Source organism: Ovis canadensis, chromosome 7 (genome assembly GCF_042477335.2).
Source record: "Ovis canadensis isolate MfBH-ARS-UI-01 breed Bighorn chromosome 7, ARS-UI_OviCan_v2, whole genome shotgun sequence".
Lineage (NCBI taxonomy): Eukaryota > Metazoa > Chordata > Mammalia > Artiodactyla > Bovidae > Ovis > Ovis canadensis.
Genome location: NC_091251.1, coordinates 70,207,421 through 70,225,902, shown reverse-complemented (window position 1 = coordinate 70,225,902; position 18,482 = coordinate 70,207,421). Strand labels below are relative to the sequence as shown.

At 37.9% G+C, this 18,482-nt stretch overlaps 2 protein-coding genes across 6 annotated transcripts in view; one reads left to right on the top strand and one right to left on the bottom strand.

The window, feature by feature from the left end:
• Window positions 1-13,266, top strand: part of USP8 (ubiquitin specific peptidase 8) — a 51,132-nt gene extending 37,866 nt beyond the window's left edge. For all 4 annotated transcript variants that reach the window (XM_069596536.1, XM_069596537.1, XM_069596538.1 and 1 more), the window contains 9 exons: window positions 559-1,140; window positions 4,359-4,436; window positions 4,827-5,089; window positions 6,931-7,143; window positions 7,594-7,804; window positions 9,167-9,403; window positions 10,129-10,271; window positions 12,129-12,261; window positions 12,431-13,266. In XM_069596536.1, coding sequence (XP_069452637.1) covers window positions 559-1,140; window positions 4,359-4,436; window positions 4,827-5,089; window positions 6,931-7,143; window positions 7,594-7,804; window positions 9,167-9,403; window positions 10,129-10,271; window positions 12,129-12,261; window positions 12,431-12,616 — 2,046 coding nt within the window. In that variant the 3' untranslated portion in view covers window positions 12,617-13,266. The remainder of the gene's footprint in view (window positions 1-558; window positions 1,141-4,358; window positions 4,437-4,826; window positions 5,090-6,930; window positions 7,144-7,593; window positions 7,805-9,166; window positions 9,404-10,128; window positions 10,272-12,128; window positions 12,262-12,430) is intronic.
• Window positions 13,267-14,218: 952 nt separating this feature from the next.
• Window positions 14,219-18,482, bottom strand: part of USP50 (ubiquitin specific peptidase 50) — a 41,601-nt gene continuing 37,337 nt past the window's right edge. For both annotated transcript variants that reach the window (XM_069596590.1, XM_069596591.1), the window contains one exon: window positions 14,219-14,496. In XM_069596590.1, coding sequence (XP_069452691.1) covers window positions 14,305-14,496 — 192 coding nt within the window. In that variant the 3' untranslated portion in view covers window positions 14,219-14,304. The remainder of the gene's footprint in view (window positions 14,497-18,482) is intronic.

The window sequence follows — 18,482 nt, the reverse complement described above, 5'->3', positions numbered from 1 at the left end:
AAGTCTATGTAATCTAAGTGCAGTGAGTGGTTATTGACAGTAAGATTTTAAGTCAGTGGTCAGATTTATGTTTTAAAATGATTACTCTGGCAACAGAATGGAGAAACAAATTTGAAATATATGAAACTCTTGAGTTTTTTTTATTTGAACAACGCATAGTGGGCATACCCATGCGTTTGTTGGGGGAAGTCATGAATTCGGTTTTGGATGTATTAGGTTTGTGATATATGTGAGATACTCATGTGAAGACACTGAGTAGGCAGTTGGGTATGTGGAAATGGAACTTTAGGGGTGCTCAGGTCTGGTTCTTTATGTTATAGAATGAAATCTTCATACACAAAACATATCAGGGTATTGAAAGTGTGGAATCAAGAGGATGTAAGTGCCAAGTGCCTTATGAGAAATCTTGACATTAGGTCATTTACAAATGGATGTTTTAGCAGATATTGTCTCCACAGAGTGATGGTTCTTTTTATCACAACTTGATATCAAGAACTGAGGTTATTGTGTTCTTGGATTTCAACAAAAGGATGTTTTTCTCTGTATTTGTTGATACAGATTGATCGTAGTAAAAAACCAGCAGTCAAATTGCCTGAAGATCATAGAATGAAATCTGAAAGTACAGATCATGAGGAACAGTCTCCTCAGAGTGAAAAAGTTGTTCCTGATCGTTCCACAAAACCAGTATTTCCCCCTCCAACTGCCATGCTAACGGACGAAGAAAAAGCTCGTATTCACGCAGAAACTGCTCTTCTAATGGAAAAAAACAAACAAGAAAAAGAACTTAGAGAAAGGCAGCAAGAGGAACAGAGAGAGAGACTGAGGAGGGAAGAACAAGAACAAAAAGACAGAAAGGAACAAGAAGCTGAAGAAAATGAAGTCACAGAGAAGCAACAAAAAGCAGAACAAATGGAAAAGAAAGAAAGTGAACAGGCCAGGAAAGAAGATAAAGAAACTTCAGCAAAGAGGGGCAGAGAAATAACAGGAGTAAAAAGACAAAGTAAAAGTGAACATGAGACTACCGATGCCAAGAAATCTGTAGAAGATAGGGGGAAAAGGTGTCCAACCCCAGAAGTGCAGAAGAAGTCAACAGGAGATGTGCCTCATGCCTCTGTGGCAGGAGATTCAAGTTCAGGCAAGGTAAGCAGAAACAGTACAAATTGCCAACCAAGTGTAAGAAAACGTACATAAAAAGTGACATCAGTAGCAGTCCATAAACAGGGTAGACATTTCAGTTGATTTTCTAGGAGATGATAGATTTGTACTGATCCAATTACATTTGCTTACCTGCTCTTGATTGGTTGGGACTGGAATTGCTTTTCACATCTATGGAATGCAACATATTTTTGCTAATTGAGATAAATAGCTGCTTTCTTCATTTTTATGCTTGATGTGTGATCATCAAAAGACTAGAGTGAAATATAATCTTCTGATCTCACAATGAAGGAATTAGGTGCCAGATTTTTATATGATGAAGTTTGTGTCTGCTTAGAATATGGCCAGTTTATCTTTGTGTGTAATGGTTTTATTTGTCAAGTCTATGTCATTTGTTTGTTCATTCATCTGATCAAAAATTTTGGCAGTAATCCCATTAATGTTGCCTTTTCCTACCCTTGGCTATTACTCTTCATTGATTTTCATAATTTTGGAGGAGATTTTTTTTTCTTTTCTTTTTGGCTACCCCACACAACTTGTAGGATCTCAGTTCCCCAAGCAGGGACTGAACCTGGGCCTTGGCAGTGAAAGTGCCAAATTGTAACTGCTAGACACTAGGGAGCTCCACTTTTTGTTTTATTGGGGTACAGCCAGTTAGTAAACAGTGCTATGATAGTTTCAGGTGAATAGCAAAGAGATTCGGCCCTACCAGAGAAGATTTTTTTTAACCTAATAATATCATGTGTGCTTTTCATGGGCTTTTTTTTTTTGGTCTATTACACCATTAATAATGCCTTTTCCTTTTGAACACTAAGTGTTTTGGGCTTTTTAAAATCTTTGTTCTTATTCTTTTCCTTCCGGTTTTATTGAGATACAATTGACATATAACACTGTATAAGTTTAAGATGTACAATATAATGATTGTTATCTCATGGAAATAAAAAATTTAAGAGTAAAAAAATAAATTGTGATAAGAACTCTTAAGATTTACTTTCTTAACAACTATCAGATGTAACATATAGCAGCATTAATTAATCATGTTGTACCTTATATCCACTTATAACTGGAAGTTTGTTTGACTACCTTCCTCCAAGTTCCTGTTCTACCTTCCACCTCTGATAACCATAAGTCTGATCCTTTTTCCTTTGTGTTTGTTTTTGAAGTATAAATGACTTACAATACTATGTTCAACATAGGCATATACATTTCCAAATGATCACCATAGTAAGTCTAGTTATGTCATCATACAAGGATACACAGCTATTGACTGTATTCCCACAACATATATTTCATCCATGTGACTCATTTATTTTGCAACTGAAAGTTTGTACCTCTTAATTTTCCTCATCTATTTCTTTTTCTCACCACCACCCGCTGCCCCATTCCTCACCGCTGGTGGTAACCACTTGTTTGTTCTCACATCTGTAACTGTTTCTGTTTTGTCTTGTTCATTTGTGTTTTAGATTTGTTTTTTAGATTCTGCATGTAAGTGAAATCATATATTTGTCTTTTGAGGCTGACTAGATCCATCCATGTTGTCACAAATGACAAAATTTCATTCTTTTTTATGGCTAATCTTCCATTGTATATATATACTGTATATCTTCTTTATCCATTCATCTATTTATGGACATCTAGGTTGCTTCCATATTTGTGGCTGTTGTAAATAATGATGTAATGAACATAGGGGTACATATATCTTTTCTAATCAGTGTTTTTGTTTCTTTGGATAAATAACCAGGAGTAGAATTGCTGGATCATATGGTAGTTCTGTTTAAAATTTGTTTTTAACAATCTCCATACTGTTTTCCATAGTGACTGCACCAATTTACATTCCCATCAACAGTGTTATACTAGGGTTCCTTTTTTTTTTTTTCACATTTGCCAACACTTGTTATATGTCATCTTTTTGATAACAGCCATTCTGATGAGTGTGAGGTGTTACCTCCTTGTGGTTTTGATGCTTTTCCCTGATGACCAGTGATGTTGAGCATCTTTTCATGAGTGTATTGGCCATCTGTCTTTGGAAAAATGTCTGTTCAGATCCTGTGCCCATTTTTAAATCAGATTTTTGTTTCTTTGATGTTGAGTTGTATGGGTTCTTTGTATAATTTGGACATTAACCCCTTATCAGATATATTGTCTGCAAATATCTTCTCCCATTCAGTAGGTGGCCTTTTCATTTTGTTGGTAGTTTCCTTCTCTATGCAAAAAGCTTTTTAATTTGATGTAGTTCCATTTTTCTGTCTTTGCTTTTGTTACCTTTGCCTGAGAAGTCATGTGCCAAAAATTATTACTAAGACGAATGTCAGAGTGTTCCTCCATTGTTTTTCTTTTAGAAGTTTTATGGTTTCAGGTTTTACATTTAAGTCTTTAATCCATTTTGAATTTATTTTTGTGTATGTATGAGAGAATAGTCTAGATTTGATTCTTTTGCATGTAGCTGTCCAGTTTTTCCAACACCGTGTTTTAAAAATATTTTGGGGTTTTTTGTTTTACGTCTTCTCTCTTGGCTTGTTTTTGTTTGTTTTGACTGTTTCATGCAGCTTGCAGGATTTTAGTTTCCCGACCAGGGATTGAACCTGGGGCCATGGCAGTGAAAGCGTTGAATCCTAACCACTGAACCACCAGGGAACTCCAGATTTGTTTTTAAAATTAATGAAATGTCAGTGCTCTTTATATGCTGAAATTTAGAATACCTACATATTTTGAATTATTTTGTTCAATAAAGAGAGATGTGGAAAAAATTATATGCTTGCCTAGATAGCTCAAAAGTGTGATGCATCTTTAACACCATTCATTGAAGAGGTTGACTTTTCTTCATTGTATAATCTTCCTTGTGTGGATATACCACATTTGATGGACACTGGATTGCTTCTGCTTTGGGGCTATTATGAATAATAATTCTATGAACATTTGCATCCAAGTCTTTGTGTGGAAATAAATTTTCTTATCTTTGGAGTTGACACTTAGAAGTGAAATTGTCTTTGTGTTGTTTTTTTTTAGAGAAGCCACCATCTTTATAGGCTATGCACATACACTCCTTCCCCTTGCTGTGATAATTTTAGGACTTTAAGAACACATGTATAGTTCTTTATCTTTTAAAAAATATTAAGGGGAGCCAACACAAGGTTTGTGGTTCTTTGCTATGGCAAAATTTAATTTAAAAACCCTTTTCCTTTTCCTTCTCTTTTTAAAACTAGTCTCGAGAGCCTTTGACAAGAGCGAGAAGTGAAGAAATGGGGAGGGTTGTACCAGGACTGCCATCAGGCTGGGCCAAGGTAAAACTCCAAATTAGCACAGAAAGAAATTACATGGCACTGTTTTGGTTTTTAAAAAAAAATTATGAACTTGTTTATTCTGCATCTTCTCTAACGCAGAGTTGACTCTGTTTCTTCATTATAAAGGACATAGCTCATTTAGATTTCTTGATAGCCAATCAGGGATGCTGGCTATAATACATGAGCATCCTGGCATGTCATTTAAAAACAGTGTATCATTTTAAAACCTAAGGTTCTTTGAAAGTTTAATTATAGAAGTGATTATCACCATTTTATTCAAATTATTTGAATCCAAAAGTAAACTTAGTAGTGGAATACTTTCGAGTTATTTGTTGTTGTTCATTGAATGTTCATTGTTTTTTGACCTGTGCTTTTTTTCCCCCGCTTAAGTTTCTTGATCCCATCACTGGAACTTTTCGTTACTATCATTCGCCTACCAACACTGTTCATATGTATCCACCGGAAATGGCTCCTTCATCTGCACCTCCTTCCACCCCTCCAACTCATAAAGCCAAGCCACAGATTCCTGCTGAGCGGGATAGGGAACCGTCTAAACTGAAGCGCTCCTACTCCTCCCCAGATATCACCCAGGCCATTCAAGAGGAAGAGAAGAGGAGGCCAACAGTAACTCCAGCAGTTAATCGGGAAAACAAGTAAGTTTATCCTAACTTCTAGAAACAGAATCATTTGCTGTATTTGAAAACTTCTAAACATACCAGTTTACTAACATCAGGGAGACAGAAAATTCTGTGGATGGCTATCCCAGCTGTTTCTGTTTACTGTAGAGAAAAAAAATAAATGGATTAAATGTCCTTGGTTTTTCTCCCAAGTGTCACAGACTAACTGAAACATGTCAAAAAGGATTCTGTGATTCGTTCACTAATTCATATGTATTGATGTAGACATAAAAGTATGCACCTTGTTACATCTTCAGACAGTGTGCTACTAGAGAGATATTTTTTATAAACTTTGTATGATCCCTAAATTTCCCTTTGAGGACTATAATTTATAGGATTGTTGAATGTCTTGTTGTAGCTCTTAAAATTCCAAACTTTTTAAAAAAAAAATTCAGTAACATGGGGGCAAACTTAATGTATTAAAATAATAAGCATTATAGTGTTTATCAGCTTCTAATCCTTATTCTGTTCCCTTTTCTGCATTGCATTTCTGTTTCTCTGTTCACCAGTGCTGATAAATAGGTTCATTTAGGTTTTCCCAAAACAACATCTCATTTAGATGTATTCCTGGCTTTATCGGTTATTGAATACTCTAATGCTCCTGGCTTATGATTGATAGGTTTATGAGATAGTTTTCTAGTCTCTTTACTATTTCTGATCATTAATTTTGGGGGGTTTAGGGTAGATAGAGGTGAAAATAAATGGGATATTTTGATTTGTTAAATACACTCTTAATTGCTGAGGAATTCTAACTAGGCTGTCTTTTTGGCCTCTTCAGAATCACTTCCCCCAAAAGTAGTTAATATATTTTCCTCCTAAGAATTTACCCTGCCAGGTGGAAGCTTAACTGGAGGAGATTTTGTAAATTCTGAAAATCTATAGATTTCAGGGCTCACTATTAAAACTGGTAAGCGTTTAATTCTTTCTTGAATCATCATTTTTATAAAGTTTGTTGATTTGACAATTTAAAAAACTACAGCATATGTAGTTTGTATATTTTTAAATATATATTGAACAGAGTGCATACACCTGAGCCATGTGTAAACAAAAACTGGTTGGAATATGTTTAATCTGTTCTCAGTATTCCTTTCAGAGGTGGAGATATACTTAGGATCAGTAATAAAAGACAGACTTACCAATTAGGAGTTTTCTTAGTGCCCTTACAGTTCTAAAAATTACATATATAAGTCAAATACACTGCATGACAAAAGTCTTGTAGGCATTCTCTAGTTCAGTGCTGTCCAGTGGCCATGTGGATAGCATGTTCTTTATCTGTTTTGTCCAGTATGGTAGTGGCTGTTTTGAATTATGGCTACTATAAGAGCTATAAAACTGTAAGTGTATCATGGCTAGCGGTTGCTGCTGGATTTGTCCGCCCAGCTCTAGACTTCAGGTTGTAGCACCCAGATAACCTCTGCCTCCTGTGCATGCGCCGCAGTTACTGGCGTTCTGGTTGAATCCAACATTTGGTAATGCCAGACTTCCTGGGATCATTTAAAAACATTTGAAAGAGCCTTCTCTATTAGAACACTCATCCTGTTCATGAGAAACCAGAGAACCTACTGGTATCTCAGGGTATCTGTAAGAAACATGTGCTCACGTGAGAAGTTAAAGATCCTCATGGGAGGGTCACCAGTGTCACTTAGATACTAACTGTTCTCTAAGACCCAGTACCTTATGACCTAACTTAGTAACTATCTGCAGGATTACCATATACCACGGTACACAGATGCTGGAGTTTCCTGCCCTTTGAAGTATGAACCTTCATGTCAGATGTGCTGCATTTTAAGATGTCATGTGTACTTTTTCTTCCTTAGGCCAACAAGCTATCCTAAAGCTGAGATCACAAGGCTTTCTGCTTCTCAAATTCGGAACCTCAATCCTGTTTTTGGAGGATCTGGACCAGCTCTCACTGGACTTCGTAATTTAGGAAATACTTGTTACATGAACTCAATACTACAGTGCCTGTGTAATACGCCACATCTGGCTGATTATTTCAACCGCAACTGTTACCAGGATGATATTAATAGGTAAAGAAATATCATACTTTTCTGCAATATCATATTAAAATGGTGCTCTAACCACATTTCCTTACCACCCAGCTCTAGAGATGTCAGATTAGGAAAGGACAATGTAGAGAACATTGTTCTTAAGAAAAATGTAAAGAAAAGCCTTCTCTGATTGGTGAAGGACAGACAGGAAAGGAACAGTGCAGGAAGGCAGAACCGCACTGTCATAAACTAGAGCCTACTGGTAAGGAACAGGAGACCGTGGAAGGCTGGTAGCCAAGAATAAGCAACTTGGAGGGGTGTCATCAAAGTAAGATTCGGGTAAGTATTTGGTGATAAATATATGAATAAGTATTTTAGTGTAGGGTCACATATTACAGTATGTGAATAGTTTAATGTTGATATCAAGAACCTGCTATATCTTAGCTTTTTATAATTTGTATTTTTGTAACTTTAATTTTGTTTGCAAAGGTCAAATTTGTTGGGGCATAAAGGTGAAGTGGCGGAAGAATTTGGCATAATCATGAAAGCCCTGTGGACGGGACAGTATCGGTACATCAGTCCAAAAGACTTTAAAATCACCATTGGGAAGATCAATGACCAGTTTGCAGGATACAGCCAGCAAGATTCACAAGAACTGCTTCTGTTCCTAATGGATGGTCTCCATGAAGACCTTAATAAAGTAAGAAATTGTATTTTTCTAAGTTGGAAAGGCGCTTTAGGGTTGCTCAGTGTTGCACTCATTTTTATAACAATTTAAAATTATAGCTGTTGATTGTTCAGTGCTAATTTATTCAAATCTAGGGAGAAGGCAATGGCACCCCACTCCAGTACTCTTGCCTGGAAAATCCCATGAGCAGAGGAGCCTGGTAGGCTGCAGTCCACGGGGTCGCTAAGAGTCGGACATGACTGAGTGACTTCACTTTCACTTTTCACTTTCGTGCATTGGAGAAGGAAATGGCAACCCACTCCAGTGTTCTTGCCTGGAGAATCCCAGGGACGAGGGAGCCTGGTGGGCTTCCATCTATGGGGTCGCACAGTCGGACACAACTGAAGTGACTTAGCAGCAGCAGGGACTATGGCATGAAACTTTAAAATAAATATATCTGATAGGTTTACTATTTGAATGGCTGCTAAGTCACTTCAGTCATGTCCGACTCTGTGCGACCCCATACACGGCAGCCCACCAGGCTCCCCCGTCCCTGGGATTCTCCAGGCAAGAACACTGGAGTGGGTTGCCATTTCCTTCTCCCATGTGCGAAAGTGAAGTCCCTCAGTCGTGTCTGACTCTTAGCGACCCTGTGGACTGTGGCCCACCAGGCTCCTCTATCCATGGGATTTTCCAGGCAAGAGTACTGGAGTGGGGTGCCATTGCCTTCTTCGACTATTTGAATGGCAGTATATACAGTTTGTATTTACTTGTGAAAATGTTAACAGGCTGTATTATTGTGAGGAATTTATAAACATTGTAAATTTGTAAACACAGTTGTCAGAGATCCTGTGTTTGTGACCCATATGACCAAATGATTCATGTGAAAAGTTACTATTCTTTGTATACAATGGCTTCTTTTTAGCACCAAGCTGTCCTCTCAAATACTTTTGCTATCACCTTTCTTACCAGCAAACAGACATACACATAAAGACACACACATATATGTGTATATGTGTGTGTCTCTATGTGTGTATGTTTATAAAGATAGTGTGTATCCATCCATGAGACTAGGACCGAAACAATGACATCAAGTTGTAGCCCTAACTCCCAGCTATATGTGGAATGTCTTCTCTTTTCAAAATCAGACTTTTCAGCTTTTTAAATAAAAACTTTTTAAGAAATTGAAACTAGTTATGCTCTTTTGATAAAGTGGGTTTTGGTTTTTTTGGGATATATTTTTGGTTAACATTTTTTTGTAGCATCAAATTTTTTTATTAGAACTCCTTTAATAAGAATTTCTAAATCTGCAAGATTTATACTGAATATACTTTCACTTTTATATTTAAACGTTGACTCTGAGGTATTAATACAGAGTTTACATCTTATTTTCAGGCTGATAATCGGAAGAGACATAAAGAAGAAAATAATGATCATCTCGATGACTTTAAAGCTGCAGAACATGCATGGCAGAAACATAAGCAACTCAATGAATCTATCATTGTTGCACTTTTTCAGGGTCAATTCAAGTCCACAGTACAGTGCCTCACCTGTCACAAAAAGTCTAGGACATTTGAGGCCTTCATGTATTTGTCTCTCCCACTAGCATCTACAAGTAAATGTACATTACAGGTAAATTAAGATTGAGAGAAATGATTTATTGAAGGAAAAAAATTTTTATATGCACATAGAGTTGTACTTTACTTGGTAATTTATTTCTGCTTTTTAATCCCTGTAAACATTTTATAGGTTAAAACTCACAGAAAAATTGTTTTAATTAGGCCTATGCAGATTAGAAGAAAATGTGCATTTTTAAAAGAAATTTTCCTTTTAAGAAATACTTTCCTATTAAATATTCTTTTAGAGTTGATAATGTTTTTCAAAGTCTGTATTGAAGTTTTAGAAGTTAATTTGGGAAACTGTATGTTGACTTTAATTCAGGTACACTTTTATAAGAAATTGCTCTACATGAGGTATCAAATAAATATCCTATTTTGCACACAACAGCAGTGTGATTTAGAGAGCTTGTTGACACTTTTAGTGTTAGCCTCTTGTTAGTCAGAACGTCCTGAGCCACCAGGTAGAAGCTGCCCCGTGATGGTCTCAGGACATGCAGACGTCTTCCCTCCTCCATGGGCACAGCACCATCACTCTCCACACTTTGTCCATATCAACTCCTCCCACCTGCTTCCTCAGTAGATCACAACTCTGGAGGTGGACGGGGGGTTTGGGATGGGGGAGCAGGAGCTGCTTTGTAAATAGTTTATTCCTCATGCCTGACAAAGTAATTTATTGAATAGATGCTCAGTAATAAAAAAATACGTTAATAATTATCTACTACTTATTTTTGCCTCCAGGATTGCCTTAGGTTATTTTCCAAAGAAGAAAAACTCACAGATAACAACAGGTTTTACTGCAGTCATTGCAGAGCTCGTCGGGATTCCCTAAAAAAGATAGAAATCTGGAAGCTGCCACCTGTGCTTTTAGTCCATCTGAAACGGTAAAAGGGACACATTTTTCTACCTGTTTAGTACTTTTTAGATGAAGGATTTCTATGTATTTTATTCTAAACTTTATTGTGCTGTCTGCTTAGGATGTATAACAAAGAAAGATTATCAGGTTAGGGTACTTCTAGGGAAATTAGCGGAGAAGGCAGTGGCACCCCACTCCAGTACTCTTGCCTGGAAACTCCCATGGACGGAGGAGCCTGGTGGGCTGTAGTCCATGGGGTTACTAAGAGTTGGACATGACTGAGCGACTTCACTTTCACTTTTCACTTTCATGCACTGGAGAAGGAAACAGCAACCCACTCCAGTGTTCTTGCCTGGAGAATCCCAGGGACGAGGGAGCCTGATGGGCTGCTGTCTGTGGAGTCGCACAGAGTCAGACATGACTGAAGCGACTTAGCAGCAGCAGGGAAGTTAGGGAGAAATGAAGAGGCTCATTCACTTTAGTGTTTGCAATAACGGCAAAATGACAGCACCACTTTTTCATGTAACTCTGTCTTTTAAAATCATTGAAACTGGGGCAGGAGGGATAGATTGGGAGTTTGAGATTGACAAACACTGGCTGTATTTAAAACAGATAACCAACCTACTGTATAGCACAGGGACCGCTGTTCAGCATTCTATGATAATCTAAATGGGAGAAGAATTTGAAAAAGAATAGATAGAAGTATAACTGAATCACTTTGCTGTACACCTGAAACTAACACAACACTGTTAATCAATGATACTCCAATATAAAATAAAAAATTTTTACAAATCAGTGAAACAAAATTATTTTCAAATTATTGGAGATTCTTAGGCAGTTATTTATGTTAATTTCAACACTGATATATTCAAATCTCTTGTGTAGATTTTCTACAAAAGCTTATTAGATCAGTTGTCCTTTTCTGCTTATTGCAGATTGCAAAGGTATACACATTCTACAAATGATTACACATTTGTTCTGTTAAGATTATTAGTGCTGTGTATTATTCTTGGAGAATATCTTAAAGTATAAATGGTTCAGAGTTCACTCTTTAACAAATAATTTTGAAATAACCATATTACACCAACCAGTATTTTGGTGTTTAAAGAAGCAGTGTGTGTTAGGATAATGGAATGCCATTATTTTAGTCACTAGGCTGTGTGCATGCAGTTTCTGGCTCTACTTTCTTCAAGTTCAGTTCAGTTGCTCAGTCGTGTCCAACTCTTTGCAACTCCATGAACCGCAGCATGCCAGGGCTCCCTGTCCATCACCAACTCCTGGAATTTACCCAAACTCATGTCCATTGAGTTGGTGATGCCATCCAACTATCTCATCCTCTGTCGTCCCCTTCTCCTCCTGCCCTCAATCTTTGCCAGCATCAGGGTCTTTTCAAATGAGTCAGCTCTTTGCATCAGGTGGCCAAAGTATTAGAGTTTCAGCTTCAACATCTGCCCATCCAGTGAACACCCAGAACTGATCTCATCTAGGACGGACTGGTTGGATCTCAAAGGACAAGCTTTAATCTGGAGCCACTCTTCTTCTGTTATTTCTCTGTACTTTGTGGTGATTAGCATTATAAACGGGGGTGTTAATAACTTCTTACCTTTGTCAAAGACTCACCTAATAGCTCTAGCTGGTCTAGGGATTAAGGGACCAAGGTATGGCTCTACCTCTACCACTCTGTTTACCTGGGGCAAGACATTTATGCACCTCAGTTTCATTAGACGAGTCCCTCCACTATTAAAATTCTGAGTGTGTGTTTGAAATAGCTTTTATGTCTAAACATAAAAACTGTCTAAAACTCTGGATTGTTGATGAATGAACTAGGGTGCATTTTGATGTCTTTGGTCTGTCAGTGTAACTGCTGTAATGTTTTGCTCTGCAGTTTTTCCTATGATGGCAGGTGGAAACAAAAATTACAGACATCTGTGGACTTTCCATTAGAAAATCTTGACTTGTCGCAGTATGTTATTGGCCCAAAGAACAATCTGAAGAAATACAACTTGTTTTCTGTTTCAGTAAGTATCTCATTGACCTAAATACTTTTTCTTTCGAAGCAAACTAAAAAAACAAGTTTCAGGTTGTTCCTTACCTCACAGGAAAGTAGGAACTACATTAAGGCTTTGAAATTATTGACATATTTTAAATAATTCAATTTGAATTGATTTTCTATCTTGTTTGGTACAGAATCACTACGGTGGGCTGGATGGTGGCCACTACACTGCCTATTGTAAAAATGCAGCAAGACAGCGGTGGTTTAAATTTGACGATCATGAGGTTTCTGATATTTCCATTTCTTCGGTGAAATCTTCAGCAGCTTATATCCTCTTTTATACGTCACTGGGACCACGAATAACTGATGTAGCCACATAAGGAGAAGTAGGTTTTAAGCTAGTTATCTTTTAACAGGCTGAGCAACACAACTCTTGAATTGCTTATAAAGATTCTGGATAGGCATAGCTGACCATTTAAAGGACTTGTAGGACAATGAGAGCTGTGTTACTATATCATATACTTCTGGTCAGCGCCATTATCAAAAAACTGACCAAGAACATTTAACAAGTATTGCAGTAAGCATTCCTTACAGGTACCATTTATTTCAAAACAAGTTTTTTAGTTTGCTCCAAAGTTAAAATAATTAACTAGCTAAGCATTATTATTCTGCTGGTCTAAAAATCATTGTATCCTTTATTTTCCTATTCACTGTTATGGCCTTTTCACATTTCTAAATCCCAGCTTGATCTAATGAATACTCTAGAATGATGTAAAGCAGATAGGAATGTATGTGTATATATTTATTGCACACTTGCACATCAAATCAATGTACATAGTATAATATGTGGTCCTTTTGTGAAGCCTAGAACTCAGAGGATTGCTCCCCCCCGTCCCCTTTTGGCCTATTCTGAGTAACTGCAGTGCTTTCTTAGGGACATGACAGGGCAAAGCTATTTTTCTGTTGGCTTTGGGCTGTATTTGTGCACTAAATCTTTATTCTAAAAAAATAAATGGAAACTTTTCTTTAATTTTTTAAATGAGAATTTTCATTTACACCTACATTAAAATCTTAATGAGAAAAATAATTTAAAACCCTGTAAGTGTTCTGTCTTTAATTTTACACTGTTAAACAGGACAGCAGAATTATAATTTTTCCACACAGTTTATCCCAATACAGTGACTTAAAATTTAGTACACTTATTCTGTTGCATTACTTGATTCCACTCTTCCTTCACCTTGACCATGAACTGCATATAGCACTTATGATTCTCTCAAGAGTTGAAAGTCAAAGTAGGATATAAAACCTTAACACCCAGGCAGACTTATTCTATCACGAGTAGTAGAATTCTTAGGATTAAGGTAAAAAGATGACAGCAAAGTGAACTGCATTATACACCACATCTTTACAAATTAATGTATTAAAAGGGATAGAGGAGCATAGAATTTATCATTTACCTCAGGGACTCGGTTGTTACAGGTAAAGTCAATATAAACACTCCATATAAAAACAAGATTATAAAGGTGCTCCTGAAAGATGTCACCATTAGTGGATTCCCAAGAAGAGGATGAAAGAAAATCGGTTTGAATTGTGAAATGGACGACTTTTCATGTTCTGCAATTAGTCTGAGTGACTTATAGCTTCTTGGCTAAATTATCAGATCAATTAATATTTTCAAATCACAGAGCCACTTGAACAAAAGTTATTTTGGTTTAGCTCCATGAAGTATTTCTGGAAAATAAATTTGTTGGCTGTATCTAATTATAAGATAATCTACGATAAAAATACACATTACTAAACAGTGCACTTTGAAATATGCACACAGTACATAATCTGGGTGCTTTAAAGGTCCCCATCTGTTAGTACTGCATCATTTCTTTGCTGCCTTGTTCAATGGGCTAGGACCCATGTTTGTTATAAACTTACCTTGTAAAAGGTTGCATAATATGCCAGAAGGACTTAAAAATGTCAGCAAATGCAAGTAAGTTGCAAGACTTTTAATGACAAAGCAAAACTTAAGTACCAGGTTCTCACTGCTAGTTTTGCAATTTTCAGAAACACCATTTTCTTAGCTCTTGCATTTTTGTGTAGGTATAGAAAAGGGCTGACAGCTGTAGAACAGGAGATATGCTGCAGCAGTTTGGACTGCAGTATCTGGAATCTCACTGATTCGTGTGTCATCAAAGCTGTACCAGGCCTGGGTCACTGAGTTCTTGGAGAAAGCAGTGTAGTGGCCACCATCCAGATCCCCAAAGTGGTTCTAGGGGAAAGAGGAAACGTCAGACTTAGTGTTAACATTTGAATTCTTAACTGTTACAGCCAAAAATGTAGGGCCACAAAATATTTTTAATAATTGTCTTTTATACTGGATTAAAAGGAAATGACAATTTTAAGTCAAATCATACATGTAGCCTGACTGCTCTATTTTTCATGTCACTGAAATGGTTATACATTAGGTTTATTGACTATTTAATAGAATATGTGAATGAAACAAGATAGTATTTGACAGCAGCTAGTATTTATCAGTTGATACTGAGCACCTACCATCAGTTCAGTTCAGTTGCTCAGTCGTGTCCGACTCTTTTCAACCCAGTGGACTGCAGCACGCCAGGCTTCCCTGTCCATCACCAACTCCTGGAGCTTCTTCAAACTCATGTCCATTGAGTTGGTGATGCCATCCAACCATCTCATCCTCTGTCTTCCCCTTCTCCTCCTGCCTTAAATCTTTCCCAGCATCAGGGTCTTTTCAAATCAGTTAGTTCTTTGCATCAAGTGACCAAAGTACTGGAGTTCAGCTTCAACATCAGTCCTTCCAATGACTATTCAGAACTGATTTCCTTTAGGATGGATTGGTTGGATCTCCTTGCAGTCTAAGGGACTCTCAAGAGTCTTCTCCAACACCACAGTTCAAAAGCATCAGTTCTTCAGCACTCAGCTTTCTTTATAGTCCAACTCTCATATCCATATAGGACTACTGGAAAAACCATAGTATGACTAGATGGACCTTTGTTGGCAAAGTAATGTCTCTGCTTTTTAATATGCTGTCTAGGTTGGTCATAACTTTTCTTCCAAGGAGCAAGCGTCTTTTAATTTCACGGCTGCAGTCATCATCAGCAGTGATTTTGGCGACCCCCAAAATAAAGTTTCTCACTGTTTCCATTGTTTCCCCATCTATTTGCCATGAAGTGATGGGACCAGATGCCATGATCTTACTTTTCTGAATGTTGAGCTTTAAGCCAACTTTTTTACTCTCCTCTTTCACTTTCATCAAGAGGCTCTTTAGTTCTTCTTCACTTTCTGCCATAAGGGTGGTGTCATCTGCATATCTGAGGTTATTGATATTTCTCCCAGCAATTTTGATTCCAGCTTGTGCTTTGTACAGCCCAGCATTTCGCATAATGTGCTCTGCATATAAGTTAAATAAGTAGGGTGATAATATACAGCCTTGATGTACTCCTTTTCCTATTTGGAACTAGTCTGTTGTTCCATGTCCAGTTCTAGCTGTTGCTTCTTGACCTGCGTACAGATTTCTCAGGAGTCAGGTCAGGTGGACTGGAATTCCTATCTCTTGAAGAATTTCCCACGTTTGTTGTGATCCACACAGTCAAAGGATTTGGCATAGTCAATAAAGCAGAAGTAAATATTTTTCTGGAACTCTTGCTTTTCGATGATCCAATAGATACTGGCAATTTGATCTCTGGTTCCTCTGCCTTTTCTAAATCCAGTTTGAACATGTGGAAATTCACAGTTCACATACTGTTGAAGCCTGGCTTGGAGAATTTTGAGCATTACTTTCCTAGCATGTGAGATGAGTGCAATTGTGCAGTAGTTTGAACATCCTTTGGCATTGCCTTTCTTTGGGATTGGAATGAAAATTGACCTTTTCCAGTCCTGTGGCTAGGTTCCAAGTATCTCTTGGGAGTCAAGAGTTTCCTATTACTCCAAGAGATACCTGGAATCAAGAGTACCTACCATACACTGACTATTAAACATCAAAGGAAATTTTAAAATAATAATCATATCTCCTAAATGAACTTATAGTGTAATTTTGAAGATAGGCTAAGATTAGACATGAAAAAAGACATTTAATGTGGCAACAAGACATAAAACGACTGCATATTGTGACCACACAATTTGAGGGGGGTGCACAGCAACAGCTCCCTCAGTCATCCACGGCCCAAAGAAGAACCTGTTGCGTTCGTCTTTCCAAAGCCAGTAGAGGAATGTTTGAAACAAATGCATTGGAGAACCTCATTTCTCAGAAGGTAGTATGGCATACAGCAGGGGTCAGCAAACCGTATCTGGCCATGGATCAGAGCCAGCCCACTGCCTGTTTCTGTATGGCCTGTGAATTAAGAATGCATTTTATATTTTTACATGGTTGAAAAAAGGACATGTGAAAGTTACATGAAATTCAAAATTTTCAATGTCCTTAAATAAAGTTTTATGGGACTACAGCCATGCTCATTTGTTTATAAGTGGCTGCTTTCACACTACAACAGTAAAGTTGAATAACGACTAGATACATGGCCTACAAAACGTAAAATATTTACTGTCTAGCTTTTTACAGAATAAGTCTGCTTATCAGTGGGGTGGGGGGAGGAAAATGGATTTTTCTAGTCAATTTGACTATGAATTCAGCTTTAATTCCCCTATCTTTTAAGACTGGGTAACAAGACCTTATATACACTACTATTGTATATATGTCTTGTATACAACTACTATTTATCTTGTAGTGCAAGCACATAGGTACTTTTTAAGTGTCCTCTTAGAACTTCATCTTCCTCACATCTCCCCTTACACATTAGAGAAATATCCCAAAGCTAATATTTAAAAGATTCAGGCTCTGGTCCTGATGCTGGCCATGTGACCTTAAGCCGATATGCTTAAATTTCCTTATTTATAAAATGGTGCCCAGAGACTTCCTGGTGGTCTAGTGGTTAAGACACTGTGCTCCCAGTACAGGCGGGCCAGGTTCAATCCCTGGTCAGGGAACTAGATCCCACATGCTCCAACAAAGATTGAAGATCCCCAGGTCACAGCTAAGACCCAGCACAGCCAAATAAGTAAGTAAATACTTAAGTATTTAAGTAAATACTTAAAATGTCCATAAGGCTATGCTAAGTCACTTCAGTCGTGTCTGACTCTGTGCGACCCCTTACATGGCAGCCCACCAGGCTCCCCGTCCTAGGGATTCTCCAGGCAAGAACACTGGAGTGGGTTGCCATTTCCTTCTCCAATGCATGAAAGTGAAAAGTGAAAGTGAAGTCGCTCAGTCATGTCCGACCCTCAGCGACCCCATGGACTGCAGCCTACCAGGCTCCTCCATCCATGGGATTTCCAGGCAAGAGTACTGGAGTGGGTTGCCATTTCCTTCTCCAAATATCCATAATAGTGTGATGTAATTTGGTTGAGAAAAACAAAACGTCTGGTGGATACAGATGATGAGTAATGTTCTAAAGTGACTAGACAGATCATGGGTAGAATATGTTCAGTTTTGATGGCTTGCTGTAAAAAAAAAAAAACAAAAACAAAAACGAACATAGCAGAAGCAGGTGAAGCATCATTCTTGACTTCCGTTCCCAGTTATTTTTGGCAAACAGCTAGCCTGAACGTCTTCATATGAAAGTGTAAGGAATGCTGAATGAAACACGATAAATACCCATTGAAATACATGGCTAACTTTAAAGATGGTATAGTGAGACTAATCTCAAGGGGCCAAGTACAGAGGAAATAAAAGATGAGTGTGATATATGGTTGATGCTGTGACTGGGAGCAAAGGCAGTTTCTGGACTCTGGAACCACTGTGCTTGGGTTTTAAGGGTAGCACAAGGGTTGGAGGTAAAGTTAAGTCCCTGCAAGGTGAGGCGTTGGAATGAAATTCACACACATAGCCACAACCTCTTAAAAGAGACTGACCCTCAATAACAGAACAAATGGGACTTCCCTGGTGGTCCAGTGGTTAAGAATCCACCTTGCAATGCAGAGGATGCAGGTTAGATCCCTGGTGGGGGAACTAGGATCCTACATGCTGGAGGCCAACCAAACCCGAGGGCTGTAACTACTGAGCCTGGGCTCTACAGCCCATGCACCACAACCACAGAGAAGCGCGTTGCTGCAACAAAAGATCCTGCATGCCATGCTGCACCTAAAACCTGACACAGCTAGATAAATATTTGTTTAAAAAAAAAGAGTAAATGACGGGGGGAATCTATCCTCCAGTGTTTAGCTAAGCTTAGGCTCTGG